Source organism: Triticum aestivum, chromosome 1B (assembly GCF_018294505.1).
Source record: "Triticum aestivum cultivar Chinese Spring chromosome 1B, IWGSC CS RefSeq v2.1, whole genome shotgun sequence".
NCBI classification, from domain to species: domain Eukaryota; kingdom Viridiplantae; phylum Streptophyta; class Magnoliopsida; order Poales; family Poaceae; genus Triticum; species Triticum aestivum.
In genome coordinates, this window is record NC_057795.1 from 44,214,080 (window position 1) to 44,234,752 (window position 20,673).

Below are 20,673 nucleotides of genomic sequence, written 5' to 3' on the forward strand. Positions count from 1 at the left end.
CACGTCCGACAGAATGCATGTCCGTGACACGGCGAACAGCGGCCGTCCTGTGGCCACCATTAGGTCCACCAACGACAGCAGGTGCTCGTACGTCACCACCGACTTGGCCTTCTTTACCAGCTCCACGGCGTGCCCGAGGCCTCTGCGGCAGAGTTCCCCGGCGGTGGTCCCCGCGGCGGAGTAGGCGAACACGTTCCCGTAGAAGCCTGCCGGCAGAGGGGTGCCGGGGCGTCCACGGATGTTGACAATGAGGGACAGGCGCACCTCGTCGTCAGCCGCATAGCCAAGTGCGGCCGTGCGGCTTTGCGAGACGCAGGCGGCCACGAGCTCGAAGCGAGAGCAGATGAGCGGTGCCACCCGCTGCCGCAGCGCCGCGAACTCCCGCTGCGTCATCGATGTCCGGACCGGACGAGCAAAGCCGGATTGACGGCCTCCTCGTGCATACGGCCGACCCCTGCACACGACCACGCATGTATGAACTACTGAACCTTTGCACTTTTGCTGTAACATACATAACCTTTGTGCTATTGCTTTTCATCGTATAAACATATATGAAATAAAAAACGCCCTATCTCTGGCGAGCTTCGGTCACTACATCGTACCCAGCAAGTTTATGTAGTTATTGAAGCATCGATCTTTTGTTTTGTATCACCCACGTTAGTTTTTTTGCCCTTTTGATGTTCTTCTAAACAAGAAATGTACAGCTTTTAGGTTGTCTTTGTAGTGAAAGGTACCACCCGGTGGTATTTTGCTATTTTCACTTTGCTCTGAACAAGGCATGTATAGATTTTAGATTTTAATTCCTATCTCTCTGTCGTAAAAAGTAATGTATGGTCCCATGTTTTATCTCTGATCGTATGAAAGCATCGAGCTTGATTCTGTCTTATAACCAGATGTTCATCTTCAGTACCATTATGTTTTGCTTCTAACACAATTGATTGTCTAAACATGCTATACCTGGGTTCCTACCGACAAATTGTTACACGCTTTATCAAAAGCGTTGTGACCGGCACCTTCGCGTCAAGGCGCGAACCCGATCTAGTGCTAAAGATGGACACCATGATCTGAGCATGAGCAAGATCAGATCAAGTCATCAGCCATGGCCAAAATATTCCTTTTGGGCACGATCCAAACATATTTGGCTGCCTGGTTCGGCCCGTTGGCCTCGTGCGTCGCCAGTCCCGACCCCCACCACCCGCCTGCGCTATTCTTGCTTGCGCTCGCGTCTCCCCTCGTGTCCTCCTCCCACCCCCTCCCCTCCACCGCCCGCGACGGGAAGTCCTCGGCGAGCCGGCCCAGATCCGCCGGAGCAGCGGGCTCGCATCCGCCACCCGCATCGCCCCCGTCTCGCGTCGGGCTTCTCGCCACCGGATGGAGAGAGGGAGGGCGTGAGATCGACCGAGCGCGCCCCCGATCGGACCGGACCCCGCCGAGGAGCCGCGAGCGGGCGAGCTCGATCCGACCGCGGGAGCGCCGCACCCACCGGATCGGGGCTGGCAGCAGAGGGATCCAAGCCAGGGAGGAGACCGGTGGTGATTGGTCGGTCTCTGCTTCTTCTTCCCGCGCGCGTGCGGACCCTCGATGGAATCGGCGCGTGCCGGATCGGAAAGGACCGGTGAGTGTTTTGCTTTTGGTGAAATTGCTTATCTATCGTCTGCTCGATGGCCGGTGAGATTTGGTTGGATCCTGCAGTTTGTTTGAGGCTCGGCCTGCTGATCTAGGCTGATGCGGTGTTGATGCAATTGCTAGTGGTTGATGCTGCGTGGCTTATGATGTTACGGCGATTACCTTCGTTTGGGGATGCCTGCTGATCTAGGATGCTGTGGTGTTGATGCAATTGCTAGTGGTAGCTGCTGCTTGGTTTAGGATGTTACGGCGATCCAACAGATCTTCGCTGCTAAATGAGTTGATGCACGAGATCTCGGCCTGATTTGTCGCCTTGTTACAGCCTTACATGCGAACTAGTTCTTGCGTGATCATGCCATAGCTCTTGTTAGCACTTATGAAATCAAGGACATTAGTTGTCAGCAGTTGGATTCGATGACCAGCCAAGGCGTTCACGGAATTGCCTTAGCTCCAACCTCGTGCATTCACGCACTGGTCTTGAGTGTTGACTATTCTGGTTCGCGTGTATGCGTAGCAATAAGCACCTCATTGGTCGGGTACTATGCTGCTATCATATGGAAATCTTGTCACATGTTCATGGTTTGTGTTGTAGTCTGCACTTAATTAGCGTGGGCCAGGCATGATTTCATCCACTTGAATGAGATGCATAGCTATGATCATGTACATATCTTGTGAATAGTTGGTGCAGGCTGGACTAGAGCAGGGGGTAATGGTAGGATGTCTGTGTCATAGCAGAAACCTGGTGATCCAGTGTGAGGCCCAGTTGCCTGGGGAGGCCTCAATTGCGATATAATGCTGTTTGATCAAACAAAAATAGAACGGCAGTGAATGATGAACATGACAGCCTTTATTATGCATGATTGTTGCTATTAGCCTCATGATAAATCAGGCTACAATAAGTGTCCGAATTAGCAACTAAGTACGCCAAGTTGGAGTGCTGTGTTCCCATAACCACTGTGTTTATATTCATCTGTGGTGCATGTGGCTCGTTGATTGACAGGATTCTATGGTAATTGGATGCAACTATGCTGTGAGGCAGCTATCCTTGTTTGCAACTTTGGGCTGTTTACGCAGGCTTAGCTTCACTTTAGCATAGTTTTGTTGTGATTGAGCCTTTTGTTTAAAATGGCAGGTCCAGTAAAAGGAACGAACAAAACATTAGCCGTGAATTGATCTTCCATAATATTTCGGCACTCTACAAAGTGCAACACTATTTGACAGTGTTATCTTTTATGCTACATAGGATATCACTAATTTACCATTCTTGAGAGCTAATTCATTGAATCTTCCTGCTTTAGGCACTATGGATTCACCGGAGCCAAGAATTGAGGTCGAACAGAAACCTGTTCTTGCTAGTAACACTAAAGAGCAGGTAATTATTTGTTTTAAATATATTTTATACAAGTTTTCACCCTTTTCTGATTGTTGCAATACCTTCTTCTACCTCAGACCATTCCAGCGAAGGATGAGAAAACTGTTAAACCCACTATTTCACTTGATTCAAGTGTTATCAATCTACCAAGTGATGGACAAGCCCAGGCTGGCACATCCAACATAGGTGGGGAACATAATGTTGTGTTTCCACAACACATGTATTCCTCTCAGGCACAGCCATTCTATTACCAAGGTGAGTTAAATTTTGTGCTGCACATACAAAGTTGTATCTTCTAGATGCATGGTTGTTATTCCCTTGTTTTTGAAGGAAGTATATTTTTACACTAACATGTATACTTCATCATCTGAGGGCAAAACTAATACTCCCTCCGTCCCAAAATAAGCGTCTCAAACTTAGTACAACTTTGTAGACACTTATTTTGGGACGGAGGGAGTAAGAGATAATAATCGAAGAAGCACCATCGGATGCTATTTGGGAATATATGTACTGGAAGGATCTCGAAAGTTGTCATTTATTGTGAAATTGCCTGTGACCTGTAAGGATTCATATGCACTCTGCAGTGAACAAATAATGAAATAATAAGAACTTAGGCTCAGTTTGATATTATTTATCATATATAGTGTTTGACTAAATTACTAATTTTATTTTGGAGAGAGAGCATATTTGATGCCATCATATTTTAATGTCTTCTGAAATTTTGGAACTTTTCTCTTGAGTTGATGAATGATATTATTGGTTCTGTGGCATGGCATGAGCAGGTCCAGGATATGAGAATCCTCCAAATGAATGGGATGTATATCCTCCTTATGCGGAAGGATTGGAAGCGGGTCCAGCGGTAAGTTGATTTGCTTAGTTGTCCAGTATTTCTGTGATGTTTTCTTTTTCTCAGTTTGACTGTTTTTTTGAAGGTTGTGTACAATGAGGACCCTTCAATGATGTACCATGGTGGCTATGGCTATGACCCTTATGCTCATTATTCTCCTATCTCGACGCCGGTACCGGCTGGTGTTAGTGGAGATGGTCAGCTCTACTCTCCTCAGCAGTTCTCCTTCTCGGCTCCTTACTACCAGCAACCAGTACAACCTGGCATGCCGTATTTAAGCTCTCCTACTCCAATATCACAGGGTGAGGCAATGATGCCAATTGACCCAACACAAGGAGCTTTTATGGCTGACACTCTGAGCCCAAACAGCTTCCTTTTTGGACCAAGACCGGGTTATTATCTATCTCATGCTTTGTTTAAAATATTTTCATTTAAGCCCCATGCTTAGGTGTGATTATAACTGTGTTCCTTGAACTGCTATTTTGCAGAATGGTTTAGATCGTCAGAAGGAACTGGTTCATTTCCATCACCTGCAGCTTCACCTCAACCATTTGGTGGTGTTTCAGGGCCGTTTGGACAAAGCAACTTTCCTATGGCTTCTGGGATGGTATTCTTTTCACATTACATCTCTTGTCATATAAGAATAATAGCAATTTAGATATTTCCACAATAACTTTTTTATCTGCATTTATTTGTAAGAAACATACTCCCAAGAAAACTACTACTCCATCTGATGTGTCTCTTACTCTTGTAACGCGCCTTTTAAACCCCTAGTTCGCTCATTCATGCTTCTCACATTTACCATAAAACTCAAAGTTCAAACTCCTCTACCTAGCATTTTCATTGAAGAGTTTGAACTCAATGACTTCCGATATGCCATATCATGATGACAAAACGACAAAAACATGGCCAAATCCTGTAATAGATTAGCCTGACACTGTCTAGTTGCAATTTGGGCTGAAGCTCTGCTTCCAGATGCAATCAGCGCTTGCTGGACGTGTACACACGAGCTTATATTAGAATGATGACCTGTTCTTTCTGTGCTGATGTATATGATAATTTGACAACAACACTATTAGTGATTATAACAAGACAGGATCTAAATCGTTAGTACTTGGATCTAAACTTGGCTTTCCCCAATTTCAGATGTCCCCTCAGCAGAAATCTTTCTTTGGTTTTGGAACCCCCGGTGACTCATATGGAAGAGGCTTCTCTCATAGTGGTGGTTTCCCACAGGCCACTAACTACGGGGGTCCTTTCCCTGGCTATGGCATGAATGGCAGAAGTTTTATTCCAATTGATAAAGGGCGCAGGAGAGGAAGGGGTAATTCTTTGTTATGCAGCTGTGACGGTCCACTTGACTTCCTCAATGAGCAAAGCCGGGGTCCACGTGCCACCAGGCCTAAGAAGCAACCAGAGGATGATAGTAAAGATGAGAAGCCTTCTGTTGGACTTAACCAGGAGCCATACAACAGGGCTGACTTTGTTATCGAGTACAAAAATGCTAGATTTTTTATCATAAAATCATACAGCGAAGATAATGTGCACAAGAGCATCAAATATGGTGTTTGGGCTAGCACCACAAATGGAAACAAGAAACTAGACGCAGCCTATCGTGAAGTGAAGGACAAGGAAGAACATTGTCCCATTTTTCTGTTGTTTTCGGTAATAATAAAAAACTTTATCCTGTTTCCCTGTCAGTGTTTTCAGGGGCTCTCTGTTTGTTACTTTGCATATGTTATTCCTCACTGAGAATTGGAAACTGGACCAATATGTGCAGGTGAATGCTAGTGCACAGTTCTGCGGTGTTGCGGAGATGACCGGCCCAGTGAATTTTGAGAAGAGTGTGGACTACTGGCAGCAAGATAAGTGGACTGGCCAGTTCCCTGTGAAGTGGCACATAGTGAAGGATGTTCCAAATAATCTCTTCCGCCATATAATTCTTGAGAACAATGAGAACAAGCCTGTAACCAACAGCCGGGACACACAAGAGGTACAATGCTTTTGAATAGCATTTTCCTTCATTACTTGGTTTGCACATTTGTTGTCTTATTATAGTTACTCTTATTTATTTCATAATGATATCACTCATCAAATTGGTAGGATACAGCATACATGGTTTCATGGGAGCAACTGACAAGTGCTAACGTTGGTAATGCTCTCTTTTCAACTAGTTGATGTTAAAAAATTGAGCTTATTGTAGGTGAAACTGGAACAAGGACTGGAGATGCTGAAAATCTTCAAGGACCATGAGGATGTTGTGTCAATCCTTGATGACTTTGACTTTTACGAGGAACGTGAGAAGGCCCTGCTGGAGAATAAGGTGAGGCTGCATCAGCAACAACAGATGTCCAGCTCCAGTGTTTCTGAGCCCAAGAAGCCGACGACTGTGCCCACTGACCTGGTGGGTCATATCACCAATAGTCCTAGTGTTGTTGAGCCCAAGAAGCCCTCAACCGTACCCACCGACATGGTGGGTCATATCACCAAGACTTTCGCACAGGCCGTGCGGCTTGGCGAGGCCAAGAGTGTGAGCCCTTCTCGCGATAAAGTCCCCGATGGAGATTCATCTGCAGTTGCGAAGCCTGTTGAAGTGAAAGAGAGCAATTGAAGTGCGATTTGGCTGTGGTTGAAATTCAAATCATGTGCTTCCCCATCAGAAAGCTGGGTGCATAAAGACATCTGGTGCCGCCAACATAGGATGGCGTCCTGCGCTTCTGGTCAAGCATGATGTACACTTGGATGGAAGCTTAGTGGAGTAGTTTCTTACATAGTTCCTCTTGCTTTCATCTCTTCTGTACTTTTCTTTTTCTGTCTCAGTTTCCTTTTGCATTTAATATATATGGGTATGTTTATTCCTCAGTGGGCAGTAGGTTAAGGTGGAGGGCTGCAGTTTTTGTGCAAGCCCTCTGTAAGTTCAATGTTCGATCGCAGATGAATAAAGCTATTCTGTTACATTTTCCTTTTTTTGAGCTGTAATTTTCCTTGTTACTTATTGATGGTGCAGTTCTGAACAATAAGCAAATACAGTTGTAACCCTTTTGGGCAACTATCTTATGGAATTGCTCATTCCAACGTGGCAAGCTAGTTTAACAATGCAAGTTGCACCATGATCAGCAATATAATTTCTAAGAACTAATTCACCATGATTTTTTGATGATTTGACAAAGTATTTACTTGCTGCTGATGCGTGATTTGCACTGTTCTTCCATTACCATTTACACTTCTTGCGAGTTAATTTTGCATTTATACTTTTTCTTGTCATCTTTACTAAGCTGGAGTATAATTCCCAGGTTTGCCGGAGATAAATTGCCTGAATTTCAAATTTGTGTCGGCCGATTCAGGTGAGAAGGAAGCGGACGACGGGGCCTCGGCCCTGAATGCCGGGGAGTATGGGTGGTTAGCTGGTTTATAGGGATGGTCGGGGGCGGCGGCAACCATGACAGTGGGTGAGCGCCGCCGGCCACGGGCGATGGTTTGGGGAAGACGATGAGCGATATCGGGTGAGAGGTGGAAGAAGGCGATCTGGCCGTTCGATTTAGATTGGACGGGCAAAAGAAAAATCGACTAATCCGATTTTTTTTTTCCGGGTCGAGTGACCCTAGCCTGTCCCTTCAACAAGGAATCTATTCTCACCCGCAGGCTCCCGGCCATATCCCACCGAATCTTCCAGGTTCCACTCCACCCACCCACCTGCGCCGCCAGCTCTAAAGGAGGCGGCGTCGGCCGGCGGGCGAGCGCACGCCCAGGCCCAATCGATCGATCCCAGCTCTAGAGGGGAGGGAGCAACCATGGCGGGGGACGGGGAGGACGAGGTGCCGGCGATGGGCGGAGACAAGCTGATCCTGCGGGGGCTGCAGTTCCACGGCTTCCACGGCGTGAAGCAGGAGGAGAAGAAGCTGGGCCAGAAGTTCGTGGTCGACGTGGACGCCTGGATGGACCTCGCCGCCGCCGGGGACTCCGACGACATCGCCCACACCGTCAGCTACACCGACATCTACAGGTCCACCCCGTCTCGGTCTCGTCAGCTTCAGTTTTTCGTACAGCTTCAGCTTCAGCTTCCTGACACCAGAGTATGCAATGTCACTCCTCTGCAGGATAGCCAAGGGCGTGGTGGAAGGCCCGTCGCGGAACCTCCTGGAGTCGGTGGCGCAGTCGATCGCCGGCACCACGCTGCTCGAGTTTCCCCAGATCTCCGCCGTCCGGGTGAAGGTCGGGAAGCCCCACGTCGCGGTGCAGGGCGTCGTCGACTACCTCGGGGTGGAGATACTGAGGAGGCGCAGAGAGGCATGAGCACAAGAACCGGAGTACCTCATATGAGAAGCCTGAACAGAGTTGATCTCAGTTGAGCCCATCGATCCCTGTGTCTTATATCTATCAATCTATGTATGTATGGACATGATGTTTGTCTGCGCTCAATAATTTCTGAATTGGGAATCATGTTCTTGCCTGCATAGAGTTTCTGAATGTTCTTTTCCAAACAAAAAGAAATCCACTTTGTGAAGTGTATACAACACAGGAGAGAGCATCATAAACCAGTGTGGATCTCAGTCCTTGTGAACAATCAGGCATTGGACCTAGAGCATGTTAAACCGCTGTCCCGTAACTGAACCGAAGAGTAACAATTAACCATGGGCGTCCTTCTCCTGGTCTTGATGTCGGGTGCAGCGCAATGATTTGGCGACATGTTACTGAGCTATCGATCTTTAGCTAGCTAGCTTCACCATTTATACTGGGAGTTTGCAGCTAGATCATACCATTTTAGCCATGTAGTCATGCATATATCATTTGGACATCTCCGTCTCGTTTTGTGATATTTTTTACGTACTTTCACCTAACTGGCATGAAGGGCCTTCCATCTTACATGAAGTAAACATGTAAAAATGATATGGGTGGCGGTTTCTAGGTTCGGTCTCCGCACGGACTATGATCTGTCAAAACAGATCCCCACTTGTGCCAGCTGCGGTTGCCTTGGCCGGTTGGCCCTGGTGGGCTGTACTGTAGGTTCCAGTTCATACCAGATTATAATAGAACATCACACTATATCCCAGAAAAGAAACTTGTTATAACATAGGGCACAAAACTTGGAAATTAATTTTTCATGAAGAAAACATATAAGAGACATTGATTGCGTTTATGAAATATAACTAAAACATAGGAATATTATTGAAAATAGCTGAAACTTTGAAATAATTAAATGTTTCTGAAACTATTTCCAAAACAGTGTAAAATCTCTACTTTGTTAGGTCTACAGTACCGGAGAGAGCATCATAAACCGACCAGATCTGAACTCAGAGAGTCCTGGTCATGCTGTTGCGTCACCTGCATGTGTTTGGATGGATCTATGTGGAGTATCGAAACCGGTGTCGATCTCAGCTTCTACTGACCCATTACGACTGAATTCTTAGCATGCTCCTCTGATTTTAGGTTTTCGGTATTCGGATCAATGTGACAACGAAATCTAGAACGAAATTATAATAGGAGGAATGCTGCATCTACGGAAAATTTCTTACCGAGTGGATTCACGGATTGAGACAGAGGCTCACAGTGAAAATTAGTGGGAGTACAAGATCCTTCGGCGTGAAAGAACCGTTTTACGGGGGCGACACATTCTTACTATTGTTCCTTCTTTTTTGATAAATAAAGGAAGAGCCTCATATTTCATTTTCAGTAGGAGTACAATCATTACATAAGGCCTGCTGGGCCGTCAACAACATCGTACAAATAGAGCTCACCATAACACTCCAGCATGTGTAGCAAGTTCATGGGCGACCTGGTTGCACTCTCTTCTGACCAAGCTAGGTGTGCAGGCTTCAAAATTGTTCACGAGGTCATGTATATCTGCATAAACTGCAAGGAGTTCAAAGAAACTAGTACTACCAGTTTCTAGGATCAGAGGTCCCTGATATACAGCTTCGAAGCGAATGTGGTGACAAGCAAAGCTGTTTCTAGCGATGATTGTATGTGACGGCGAGAAATCCATCGCTCGTGTGGACTCTGAGATCGCACCGTCGTGCATCGTATAGAAGTGTGGTTCATTTTCCCGACTGAATACAGGTCAATATGTCCTGAAAACTTTCTGACTTGTACCAGCTTGCCTATTAAGTACATGTGCATTCCATTACACTTTGAAAAACTCGCAGAAATGATATTCAACCTTTAGTTCATAAAATCCTGAAAAGGATCGCAGGATGGAGTGACAAGCTGCTTTCCTATGCTGCCAGACCGACTATGATTAACGTTTGTCTAGCCAGTATTCATATTTATCTTTTGTCTTTTTTAAAATCCCCCAAGAGGGCAGTAGGTTTGGTTAATACTCATATGGCCAATTGCCTTTCTTGAAGGTCATAGTAAAATCTATCTAACAAACTAGCCATTAGTCTCCATGAAGAAAGTTTGCTGGTTTAGGCATCCCTAACATACACTAGTCAAGTCTGGGATGGAGAGACCTTGAAACATTTGGTTTCAGCTTGAAGCCATTACCAAAAGCATCATATATAATGGAGATACTAACTCGTTGGTTTGGGAATAAAATGTATGAGGAACCTACTCCACTCGTTTATTATATGCAATCATCAATTATAGAGGTGTCTTCCCTGTTTTCATCCCTCTGTTTGGAAGCTTGTGGTCGCCTGTCGCCCTGCCATCTGGCTTAACACTCTACCAAATGTTCTTTTTTCATTAGTTTTGTATTTGTACTGTAAAAGCTTGTTGTCTTGTTCCTACGGTAAGATAACTGGGAGGTCGTTCTTGTTTCTCTTTCATTTTGTACAAGTACTATAGGTGCTTTTGAGCTCTCTTGGAGTCTAGTTTTAAATTCGAACACTTGTACTAGTCTTGGTGTATCAGGCTTCTTTCACAGTAATGGAGTCGGGGAAGTCCCTCCCTGTTGATATAAAAAAAAGGGGGAACATGTGTGGGCCTTGTGGGCCACATGGCAACGTGAGGAGGCGGCTGATCGGCTTCCTGATTGCAAACACTTTCCTTTTCTATTTGGGCACAAGTGCAACAAACACTGCTAGTTGATCCATGACTTTTACTCGAAGCAAACAATCAGACTTGACTTGGACTCGGAGCACATTCATGGTTTGTCTCATAACCGAATCGAAGAGGAGTACTTAACACTCACGTATACCACTATAAAAAGGGAAATAGCAATTATGTGATGCGGCATGAGCCATCTGACGGCGATCTCGCTAGTTATCCTCGTCCTGCTCTTCATGCCGTGTGTAATGGCAGTTCGCCGTTGCCAACTTCGATGCCACCTAGAGTCAGCACCAGCCATTGTTGGAAGGATTTGTTTGAGTGTCAGAGAGCACCGCCTTCAACGGCCAAGCCCACGACCCTTACAGCAACATCTCCGATGTCTATGTCCTCAAGTGGAACGTCGACAAAATCGGTTGGACGACCTACGTCTACAACCCTGGCTACAACAATGAGATGTAGATGTGCAGGGCGTCCAAACTCTGCCCAGAAACTGACACGATGCACATGTACTTGAAACTCTTGGCCCTTCCCACTGCCCATGTAGGGTATTTGTTTCACTCCAACATCCTATACTTGATTAGGAATAAAAGAATGACGACATGTTACTGAGCTATCGATCTTTAGCTAGCTAGCTTCACCATTTATAGTCGGAGTTTGCAGCTAGATCATACCATTTTGGCCATGTGGTCATGCATATATCATCATGTACATCTTGTATTGTGATATTTTTTTCCTTTCACTTATGAGGCATGAATGGCCTTCCGCCTTATGTGAAGTAAGCATGTAAAAATGATGTGGGTGGCGGTTTCTAGGTTCGGGCTCCGCACGGACTATGATCTGCTGAAATCTGAGATGGGCTCTAGGCCCATATTGCAATTTCTAAAAAATCTCTAAGGGCCCATGTGGGTTATATGGCACTAGGTGTGGTGGGAAGTTTAGTCCCACCCCGAAAGTGGAAGGAGAGTTGGAGTGGTTTATAAGGGTTTCTCTTCTACATGCTATTGGAGCTTGAGAAGAGAAGAGGCCCTCGCGCACTCCTCCTCCTCCGCCCGCCTCGTCGCGACGCGGCGCGGCGCGGCGCGGGTTGCGGGATTGAGCCGAGCCGAGCTCACACCTACGCGCTTATTTTTGCCAGTCACTAACGGAGAGTTTTCTGACAGCTGGGCCACGATCTGAGACGTCGGATCGTGGGCTGTCACGGACTCGGACGTGGGTCGAGCCCACGTCTCTCCACGCGGCTGCGCCTATAAGTATGCGGTGTCTCCTAACCCTAGCCGCCACGAACAGATCACATCTGCTCACGCGCACGCCCACCATCGTTCCTTTGCTGCTGCTGCCGCCGGTGACTCCATCCCGTCCGCCACGTACACGGTCGACGGGAGAGCAGGTCTCCGAAACCACGCCCTTCTGGTTCCTGTACGGGGTAAGGGGCGAATAGGTTTTTGGGCAGCGATTACGCGACTGCTCGCTTCCGATCGTCTACTTCCTCTACGTCCGCGTCGCCTTCATCATCACCATGTCCACCGACGCCGACCGTGCCGCCGCCGAGAAAGCTGAAGCCGATAAGAAGGTCGCCGAGGACGCCGCTGCTGCCACCAAAGCCGCGGCCTCTGCGTGGCCTACTGGAGGGTATAACTCATTTATCCCGCTCCTAATTATTTTCATATTAGCAGTACTAGCAGTATGTGTAGATTTGTCTACTGTTTGCTTAGTACGTGCATGTTTAGATCAGAGTACGTCATCAACTTAGTCAATGCCATGCTAGCGATTTACTCATAGATTAATTTAATCGAGAAATTTCCTATTTACTCAACAATCCAAAAACCTATTATGTGTAGGAATTTCTCGGCAAGTGGCTTTGCCGCTGCACTGAAACCGGATAAGTTTACCGGTACATACTTCAAGCGTTGGCAGACTAAGACCACGTTATGGCTCACGGCTATGAACGTGTTCTGGGTCACCGGTGTCTCCACGGGAACGATTGCTCCTGAACAGGAGAAGGCGTTCAAGGAGGCTACCGTTGTGTTTCTCGGAGCAGTTCTTAGCGTGATCGGAGATAAACTGGTCGACGCATATTTACATGTGCATGTCGCCAAGGACTTGTGGGAGGCGCTCGAATCTAAATTCGGGGCCGCCGATGCAGGGAGCGAGATGTATATTATAGAGCAGTTCCACGATTACAAGATGGTTGAAAACCGTCCTGTATTGGAGCAGGCTCATGAGATAATATGCATTGTTAAGGAACTTGAGCTTCTCAAGTGCGAGTTACCGGGCAAGTTTGTCGCGGGCTGCATAATCGCTAAGCTCCCTAATTCTTGGAGGAACTTTGCCACCACTCTGAAACATCAGAGGCGTGAATTCTCTGTGGAGGATGTCATTGGCCATCTGAGTGTTGAGCAGAATTCGAGGGCAAAAGACTCGCACGGAAAAGGGGCCGAAGAGACTTCTGTTGCCAACATGGTGAACCAGAAGAACTTCAACTCCCACAAGCCCAAGGGAAAGAACGGTGTCCAACACAATACCGACTTTAAGAAGAAGGGTAAGAAGACCTTCAAGAAGAACAAGAAGGACGAGGGCTGCTTTACTTGTGGTTCGGTTGAACATTGGGCCAACAAGTGCCCAAACAAGTACAAGAAGTCAGGACAGGACTCCAAGTCTGTCAACATGATTGTGGGCAACAATGAGAATGGTGCATCTGGGTACGGTAATTTATTTACTGTTTTTTCAGTGTTTCAACCCAACGATTGGTGGGTGGACACAGGTGCAGGTGTTCATGTGTGTGCTGACATTTCATTGTTCACTTCTTACCAGGTCACAGGTCACGGGTCCGTATTGATGGGGAATGGCGCGAGTGCTTCTGTTCATGGTGTTGGCACGGTCGATCTGAAGTTTACTTCGGGAAGGATCATGCAGCTGAAGAACATGCAGCATGTCCCCACCATCAAGAAGAACCTCGTTAGTGGCTCCCTTCTATGTAGAGAAGGGTTTAAGTTGGTTTTCGAGTCTAATAAATTAGTTGTTACAAAATATGGACTCTTTGTTGGAAAAGGTTATGAGAGCGGAGGGATGTTCCGCCTTTCCCTCGCAGATTTTTGTAATAAAGTCGTGAACCATATTCATTCGAATGTTAATGAATCTGAAGTTTGGCATTCACGTCTTTGTCACATTAGTTTTGGTGTTATGACGCAGCTAGCCAAGTTGGATTTAATCCCAAGTTTCACTTTAGCCAAAGGTTTTAAGTGCCTTTCATGTGTGCAAGCTAAGCAACCTCGCAAGCCTCATAAGGCCGCGGAGGAGAGACACCTGGCACCATTAGAACTCATACATTCTGATCTTTGCGAGATGAATGGTGTGTTGACTAAAGGTGGAAAGAGATACTTCATGACATTGATAGATGATTCCACTAGATATTGCTATGTGTATCTGTTAAATACTAAAGATGAGGCTCTACACTACTTTAAAATCTATAAGGCAGAAGTTGAAAATCAACTTGAAAAGAAAATTAAACGAGTCCGATCAGATCGTGGTGGAGAGTACTTCTTGAGTGAGTTTGATTCCTTCTGTGCGGAACATGACATTATTCATGAGAGGACGCCTCCCTATTCACCCCAGTCAAACGGGGTTGCCGAGCGGAAAAACCGTACTCTAACTGATTTGGTTAACGCCATGTTAGATACATCGGGTTTATCCAAGGCATGGTGGGGGGAGGCTATATTGACGGCATGTCATGTCCTGAATAAAGTTCCGACAAAGGATAGTGAGATCACTCCCTATGAGAAATGGGCAAAGAGAAGGACGACACTCTCGTACTTGCGCACTTGGGGCTGTTTGGCGAAAGTCAACGTGCCGATCCCCAAAAAGCGTAAGCTTGGACATAAGACCGTGGACTGCATTAATTTGGGCTACGCTAAGAACAGCGTTGGCTATAGATTTCTAGTAGTGAAATCTGAGGTACCTGACCAGAAGATCGGTACAATTATGGAGTCTAAGGATGCTACATTCTTTGAGGATATTTTTCCTATGAGAGATATGCAAAGCACTTCTAGACAGGAATCTGAGGAGACTCCTGAACCTGCCATCCCTATGGAATATTATGAACAAACACATGATGAAAATCCCGAGGAGGATGACGAGGAAACCCTTGGTAGGGGCAAGAGACAAAGGACTGCAAAGACCTTTGGTGATGATTTCTTCGTGTACCTCGTGGATGATACTCCCACTTCTATTTCAGAAGCGTATGCCTCTCCAGAAGCTGACTACTGGAAGGATGCGGTCCGTAGCGAGATGGATTCCATCATGGCTAACGGGACATGGGAGATCACTGACCGTCCCTATGGTTGCAAACCACTGGGATGTAAGTGGGTGTTCAAAAAGAAGCTTAGGCCCGATGGTACGATTGAAAAGTACAAGGCTAGGCTTGTGGCCAAGGGCTATGACCAGCAAGAAAAGAAAGATTTCTTTGATACTTATTCACCTGTGGCTAGACTGACCACCATTCGAGTATTACTCTCGTTGGCGGCCTCACATGGTCTTCTCGTCCATCAGATGGATGTTAAGATGGCTTTTCTAAATGGAGAGCTAAAGGAGGAAATCTACATGCAACAGCCTGATGGCTTTGTGATAGATGGTCAGGAAAGAAAGGTGTGTAGGTTGATAAAATCTTTATATGGCCTGAAACAAGCACCTAAGCAATGGCATGATAAGTTTAATACAACTCTGACATCTGTTGGTTTCGTTGTTAATGAGGCTGACAAATGTGTATACTATCGCCATGGTGGGGGCGAAGGAGTTATACTGTGCTTGTATGTTGATGACATACTGATATTCGGAACAAACCTCAAAGTCATTGAGGAGGTCAAATCGTTTCTATCTCAGAACTTTGAGATGAAAGACCTTGGTGTGGCTGATGTTATCTTGAACATCAAGCTACTGAGAGATAATGAGGGTGGGATCACACTTCTGCAATCCCATTACGTTGAGAAGGTGTTGAGTCGCTTTGGATATTCGGACTGCACACCATCTCAAACACCATATGATCCTAGCGTATTGATTCGAAAGTCCAAAGGCATGGCTAAAGATCAATTGAGATACTCTCAAATCATTGGTTCACTGATGTACCTAGCGAGCGCAACGAGGCCTGACATCGCGTTTGCTGTGAGCAAACTGAGCCGGATTGTTTCCAAACCGGGTGATGTACATTGGCATGCTGTTGAGAGAGTTATGTGCTATCTGAAAGGTACTATGAACTATGGACTTCACTATATCGGATACCCGTCGGTACTTGAAGGGTATAGTGATGCGAATTGGATCTCTGATGCTGATGAGATGAAGGCCACAACTGGGTATATGTTTACTCTTGGAGGTGGCGCTGTTTCCTGGAAGTCTTGCAAGCAAACGATCTTAACAAGATCGACAATGGAAGCAGAATTAACGGCATTAGACACATCTGGTGTTGAAGCGAGATGGCTTCGAGATCTTTTGATGGACTTGCCATTGGTTGATAAACCGGTTCCGGCTATCCTTATGAACTGTGACAATCAGACTGTCATCACCAAGGTGAAGAGTTCAAAGGACAACATGAAGTCCACCAAACACATAAGAATGAGATTAAAAGCTGTCAGAAAATTAAGAAACTCCGGAGTGATAGTGTTGGACTATGTCCATACGGCTAAGAATCTGGCAGATCCCTTTACAAAAGGGCTATCACGTGTTGTGATAGATAATGCATCGAGGGATGGGTATGAGACCCACATGAGTTGCCATGGTGGTAACCCAACCTATGTGATCGGAGATCCCGTGAACTAGGACCTGGGAAAACAAGCCAGTGGTGAACTGAGGAGAGTAACTATACTAACCCACTCCGTTGGAGATGCAATACTCTCGATACTGTATGGTAGGATGACTACGGTCTCAATGTGTTCCAAAGCTTATAAAAGCAAGATGCTATCCTACAGAGCGATCTTTGGAGGAACACACCTATATGAGCCCGACTGCTGGTCACAGTCTATGAGATTGGGGTGATCTCTAGTAAGCTCATGAATAGGCCAGGAGTGTGACTTATATGCTCCACCCGAGGGGTCAGCCTTCGGCAGCCTAGTACTAGTAAGACATGTAGTGAAACTTCTTTACGCCAAACTGACAATTCAAGGCATAGTCCATTGTTCAGTTGTGAAGGAGTGTAGCCACTTGTTCTAGGTGAAGTTCAACCTTAACAGGTCTTTACTGAAACACTGGTATATCGAAACAGCAATTGGAACAGAGGACACAATGGGCCCTCGAGATCTGGTGGGGGATTGCTGAAATCTGAGATGGGCTCTAGGCCCATATTGCAATTTCTGAAAAATCTCTAAGGGCCCATGTGGGTTATATGGCACTAGGTGTGGTGGGAAGTTTAGTCCCACCCCGGAGGTGGAAGGAGAGTTGGAGTGGTTTATAAGGGTTTCTCTTCTACATGCTATTGGAGCTTGAGAAGAGAAGAGGCCCTCGCGCACTCCTCCTCCGCCGCCCGCCTCGCCACGCCACGCCTCGTCACGACGCGCCGCAGGTTGCGGGATTGAGCCGAGCCGAGCCGAGCTCACACCTACGCGCTTATTTTTGCCAGTCACTAACGGAGAGTTTTCTGACAGCTGGGCCACGATCTGAGACGTCGGATCGTGGGCTGTCACGGACTCGGACGTGGGTCGAGCCCACGTCTCTCCACGCGGCTGCGCCTATAAGTATGCGGTGTCTCCTAACCCTAGCCGCCACGAACAGATCACATCTGCTCACGCGCACGCCCACCATCGTTCCTTTGCTGCTGCTGCCGCCGGTGACTCCATCCCGTCCGCCACGTACACGGTCGACGGGAGAGCAGGTCTCCGAAACCATGCCCTTCTGGTTCCTGTACGGGGTAAGGGGCGAATAGGTTTTTGGGCAGCGATTACGCGACTGCTCGCTTCCGATCGTCTACTTCCTCTACGTCCGCGTCGCCTTCATCATCACCATGTCCACCGACGCCGACCGTGCCGCCGCCGAGAAAGCTGAAGCCGACAAGAAGGTCGCCGAGGACGCCGCTGCTGCCACCAAAGCCGCGGCCTCTGCGTGGCCTACTGGAGGGTATAACTCGTTTATCCCGCTCCTGATTATTTTCATATTAGCAGTACTAGCAGTATGTGTAGATTTGTCTACTGTTTGCTTAGTACGTGCATGTTTAGATCAGAGTCAGTACGTCATCAACTTAGTCAATGCCATGCTAGCGATTTACTCATGGATTAATTTAATCGAGAAATTGCCTATTTACTCAACATGATCTGTCAAAACAGATCCCCACTTGTGCCAGCTGCGGTTGCCTTGGCCGGTTGGCCCTGGTGGGCCGTACTGTAGGTTCCAGTTCATAGCAGATCATAATAGAACATCACACTATATCCCAGAAAAGAAACTTGTTATAACATAGGGCACAAAACTTGGAAATTAATTTTTCATGAAGAAAACATATAAGAGACATTGATTGCGTTTATGAAATATGACTAAAACATAGGAATATTATTGAAAATAGCTGAAACTTTGAAATAATTAAATGTTTCTGAAACTATTTCCAAAACAGTGTAAAATCTCTACTTTGTTAGGTCTACAGTACTGGAGAGAGCATCATAAACTGACCAGATCTGAACTCAGAGAGTCTTGGTCATGCTGTTGCATCACCTGCATGTGTTTGGATGGATCTATGTAGAGTATCAAAGCCGGTGTGGATCTCAGCTTCTACTGACTCATTACGACGGTGAGGGAGGGTCAGGTCCCTTCTCGATTTCCTAAGCTCAAGGTTATCAAAGTAATCAACCACGCACGTGACACGTAGTGCAGGAACCTAAGAGAGAAGCATGCCAATGAGATTGAGTTGCCAGAGTCCTGATTACGACTGAAAATTCTTAGGATGCTCCTCTGATTTTAGGTTTTCGGAACTTCGGATCAATGTGACAACCAAATCTAGAACGAAATTATAATAGGAGAACGTGGATTCACGGATTGAGGCAGAGGCTCACGATGAAAATCAGTGAGAGTACAAGATCCTTCGGCGTGAAAGAACCGTTTTACCGGGGCGACACATTCTTACTATTGTTCCTTCATTTTTGATAAATAAAGGAAGAGCCTCATATTTCATTTTCAGTAGGAGTACAATCATTACATAAGGCCTGCTGGGCCGTCAACCGTATCGTCCAAGTAGAGATCACACCATAACACTCCAGCATGTGCACCAGCAAGTTCAATGGCGTCCTGGCTGCTCTCACTTCTGACCAAGCAAGGTGTGCAGGCTGCAAAATTGTTCACGAGGTCATGTATGTCTGCATAAACTGCAAGGAGCTCAAAGAAACTAGTACTATCAGTACTATCAGCTAGCAGCTTCAAAGCGAGCAAAGCTATTTCTAGCGGTGATGGTATGTGGCGGTGAGAAATCCATCGCTCTTGTGGACACTGAGGTCGTGCCGTCAGAAGTGCGTTTCATTTTCCCGTCTGAATACAGATCAATATGTCCTGAAAATATGTGCACTACTCCCCACCTCCATCCAGCTTCAGTTTTTTCGCTGCCACAATACAGCTTCAGCTTCCTGACACCAGAGCATGTAATGTCACTCCTCTGCAGGATAGCCAAGGGCGTGGTGGAAGGCCCGTCGCGGAACCTCCTGGAGTCGGTGGCGCAGTCGATCGCCGGCACCACGCTGCTCGAGTTTCCCCAGATCTCCGCCGTCCGGGTGAAGGTCGGGAAGCCCCACGTCGCGGTGCAGGGCGTCGTCGGCTACCTGGGTGTGGAGATACTGAGGCGCAGAGAGGCATGAGCACAAGAACTGAACAGAGTTAATCTCAGTTGAGCCGGTCGATCTCTGTGTCTTATATCTATCAATCTATGTATGAACATATGTCGATTGCGCCCATGAAACAAGAATCGTGAAGGAAATAAGAGAAACTTGATCCAGAGCCAGCCCCGTCCACACCTAGGCAAGCTCGCTCCCCCGTCGCCGGCAAACCCTAGCCAATCCTAGCCACCCAAGCCGTGCCAAATGGGGCTCTTCTCCGGCGCCGGCAGCAGCAGGGCCAAGGGCAAGGTCCCTGCCGTCCCTTTCCCCTCGGAGTTTCTACTGCCTCCGCCGGCGCCGGCTCGCCGGCAGAGGGAGCGCGTGAACGTGTCAATGCACCAGGCGGAGTGGCACTGGCAGCACCGCGTGCTTCTGCCGTTCCCCGACGTCACCCTGCCGCACGACTGGCATCTGGATCCAGAGAGGATCCCAGTGCCGGCGGCGCCGCGGTCGGCTAGGGCGCACGCGGAGGAGGTGCGGCGCTGCTGACGCCGGAGCAGCGCCGCGACGCCACCTACGCATCCGACTCCCCGAACTGGAAGAGGTGGTTTGCCTTCGAGCATGAGAAGGCGAGGCGGCGGAGGATGCCTACCAGGCGGCCCTTGCGGCGGTCTACAGCGAGAGAGAGGAGGACGAGCGGCGCAGGGTGGAGGCGGTGGAGGAAGAGGAGGCTCGGTACGAGGGGGCCATAGCGCATGCCCTTGCCCTCTCCGCGGCCGGTGACTGCGTGCTGCCGCCGGTGGCCCCACCGTCCCCTCCGCGAAGCCGCGTCAAGGCTGACCCGGAGCAGCAGCGCAGCCCGAGCTGGAGCCGGAGCCCAGCGAGCGCTACTCCTGAACGGGAGTGCTGTGCGAGTGGGTGTCCGCGCCACCGGTTTGGATGGGGGCGACCACGGCGCAGGAGGCGGCGTACCTCAAGATGTGGCGCCAGCGACGGCTGGCCGAGGAGCGCCGTCGCGGCGAGTACGAGGAGATGCTCGAGCGCGACCTCGAGGAGGAGGCGTGCGAGGCTGA

At 47.7% G+C, this 20,673-nt stretch overlaps 2 protein-coding genes across 2 annotated transcripts; both read left to right on the plus strand.

Annotated features, from left to right (window-relative positions):
* The first annotated feature begins 1,163 nt into the window (after positions 1-1,163).
* Positions 1,164-6,920, plus strand: LOC123105822 (YTH domain-containing protein ECT4). Its single transcript, XM_044527982.1, has 9 exons — positions 1,164-1,615; positions 2,925-2,998; positions 3,076-3,253; positions 3,781-3,857; positions 3,931-4,237; positions 4,334-4,452; positions 4,992-5,510; positions 5,626-5,838; positions 6,049-6,920. Exons 1-9 carry the CDS (start codon positions 1,582-1,584, stop codon positions 6,454-6,456), a joined length of 1,929 nt encoding a protein of 642 aa, XP_044383917.1. The 5' UTR covers positions 1,164-1,581; the 3' UTR covers positions 6,457-6,920.
* A 544-nt stretch (positions 6,921-7,464) lies between these two features.
* Positions 7,465-8,285, plus strand: LOC123105831 (dihydroneopterin aldolase 2). Its single transcript, XM_044527993.1, has 2 exons — positions 7,465-7,848; positions 7,943-8,285. Exons 1-2 carry the CDS (start codon positions 7,637-7,639, stop codon positions 8,136-8,138), a joined length of 408 nt encoding a protein of 135 aa, XP_044383928.1. The 5' UTR covers positions 7,465-7,636; the 3' UTR covers positions 8,139-8,285.
* The last annotated feature ends 12,388 nt before the right edge of the window (positions 8,286-20,673 follow it).

Excerpts from the sequence above, each read along its gene's own strand:
- LOC123105822 (XM_044527982.1), top strand. The coding sequence starts at position 1,582 with ATGGAATCGGCGCGTGCCGGATCGGAAAGGACCG. Across the intron at positions 1,616-2,924 it reads TGCCGGATCGGAAAGGACCG|GCACTATGGATTCACCGGAG; the intron begins GTGAGTGTTTTG and ends TTCCTGCTTTAG. Across the intron at positions 4,453-4,991 it reads TTCCTATGGCTTCTGGGATG|ATGTCCCCTCAGCAGAAATC; the intron begins GTATTCTTTTCA and ends CCCCAATTTCAG.
- LOC123105831 (XM_044527993.1), top strand. The coding sequence starts at position 7,637 with ATGGCGGGGGACGGGGAGGACGAGGTGCCGGCGATGGGCGGAGACAAG. Across the intron at positions 7,849-7,942 it reads AGCTACACCGACATCTACAG|GATAGCCAAGGGCGTGGTGG; the intron begins GTCCACCCCGTC and ends ACTCCTCTGCAG.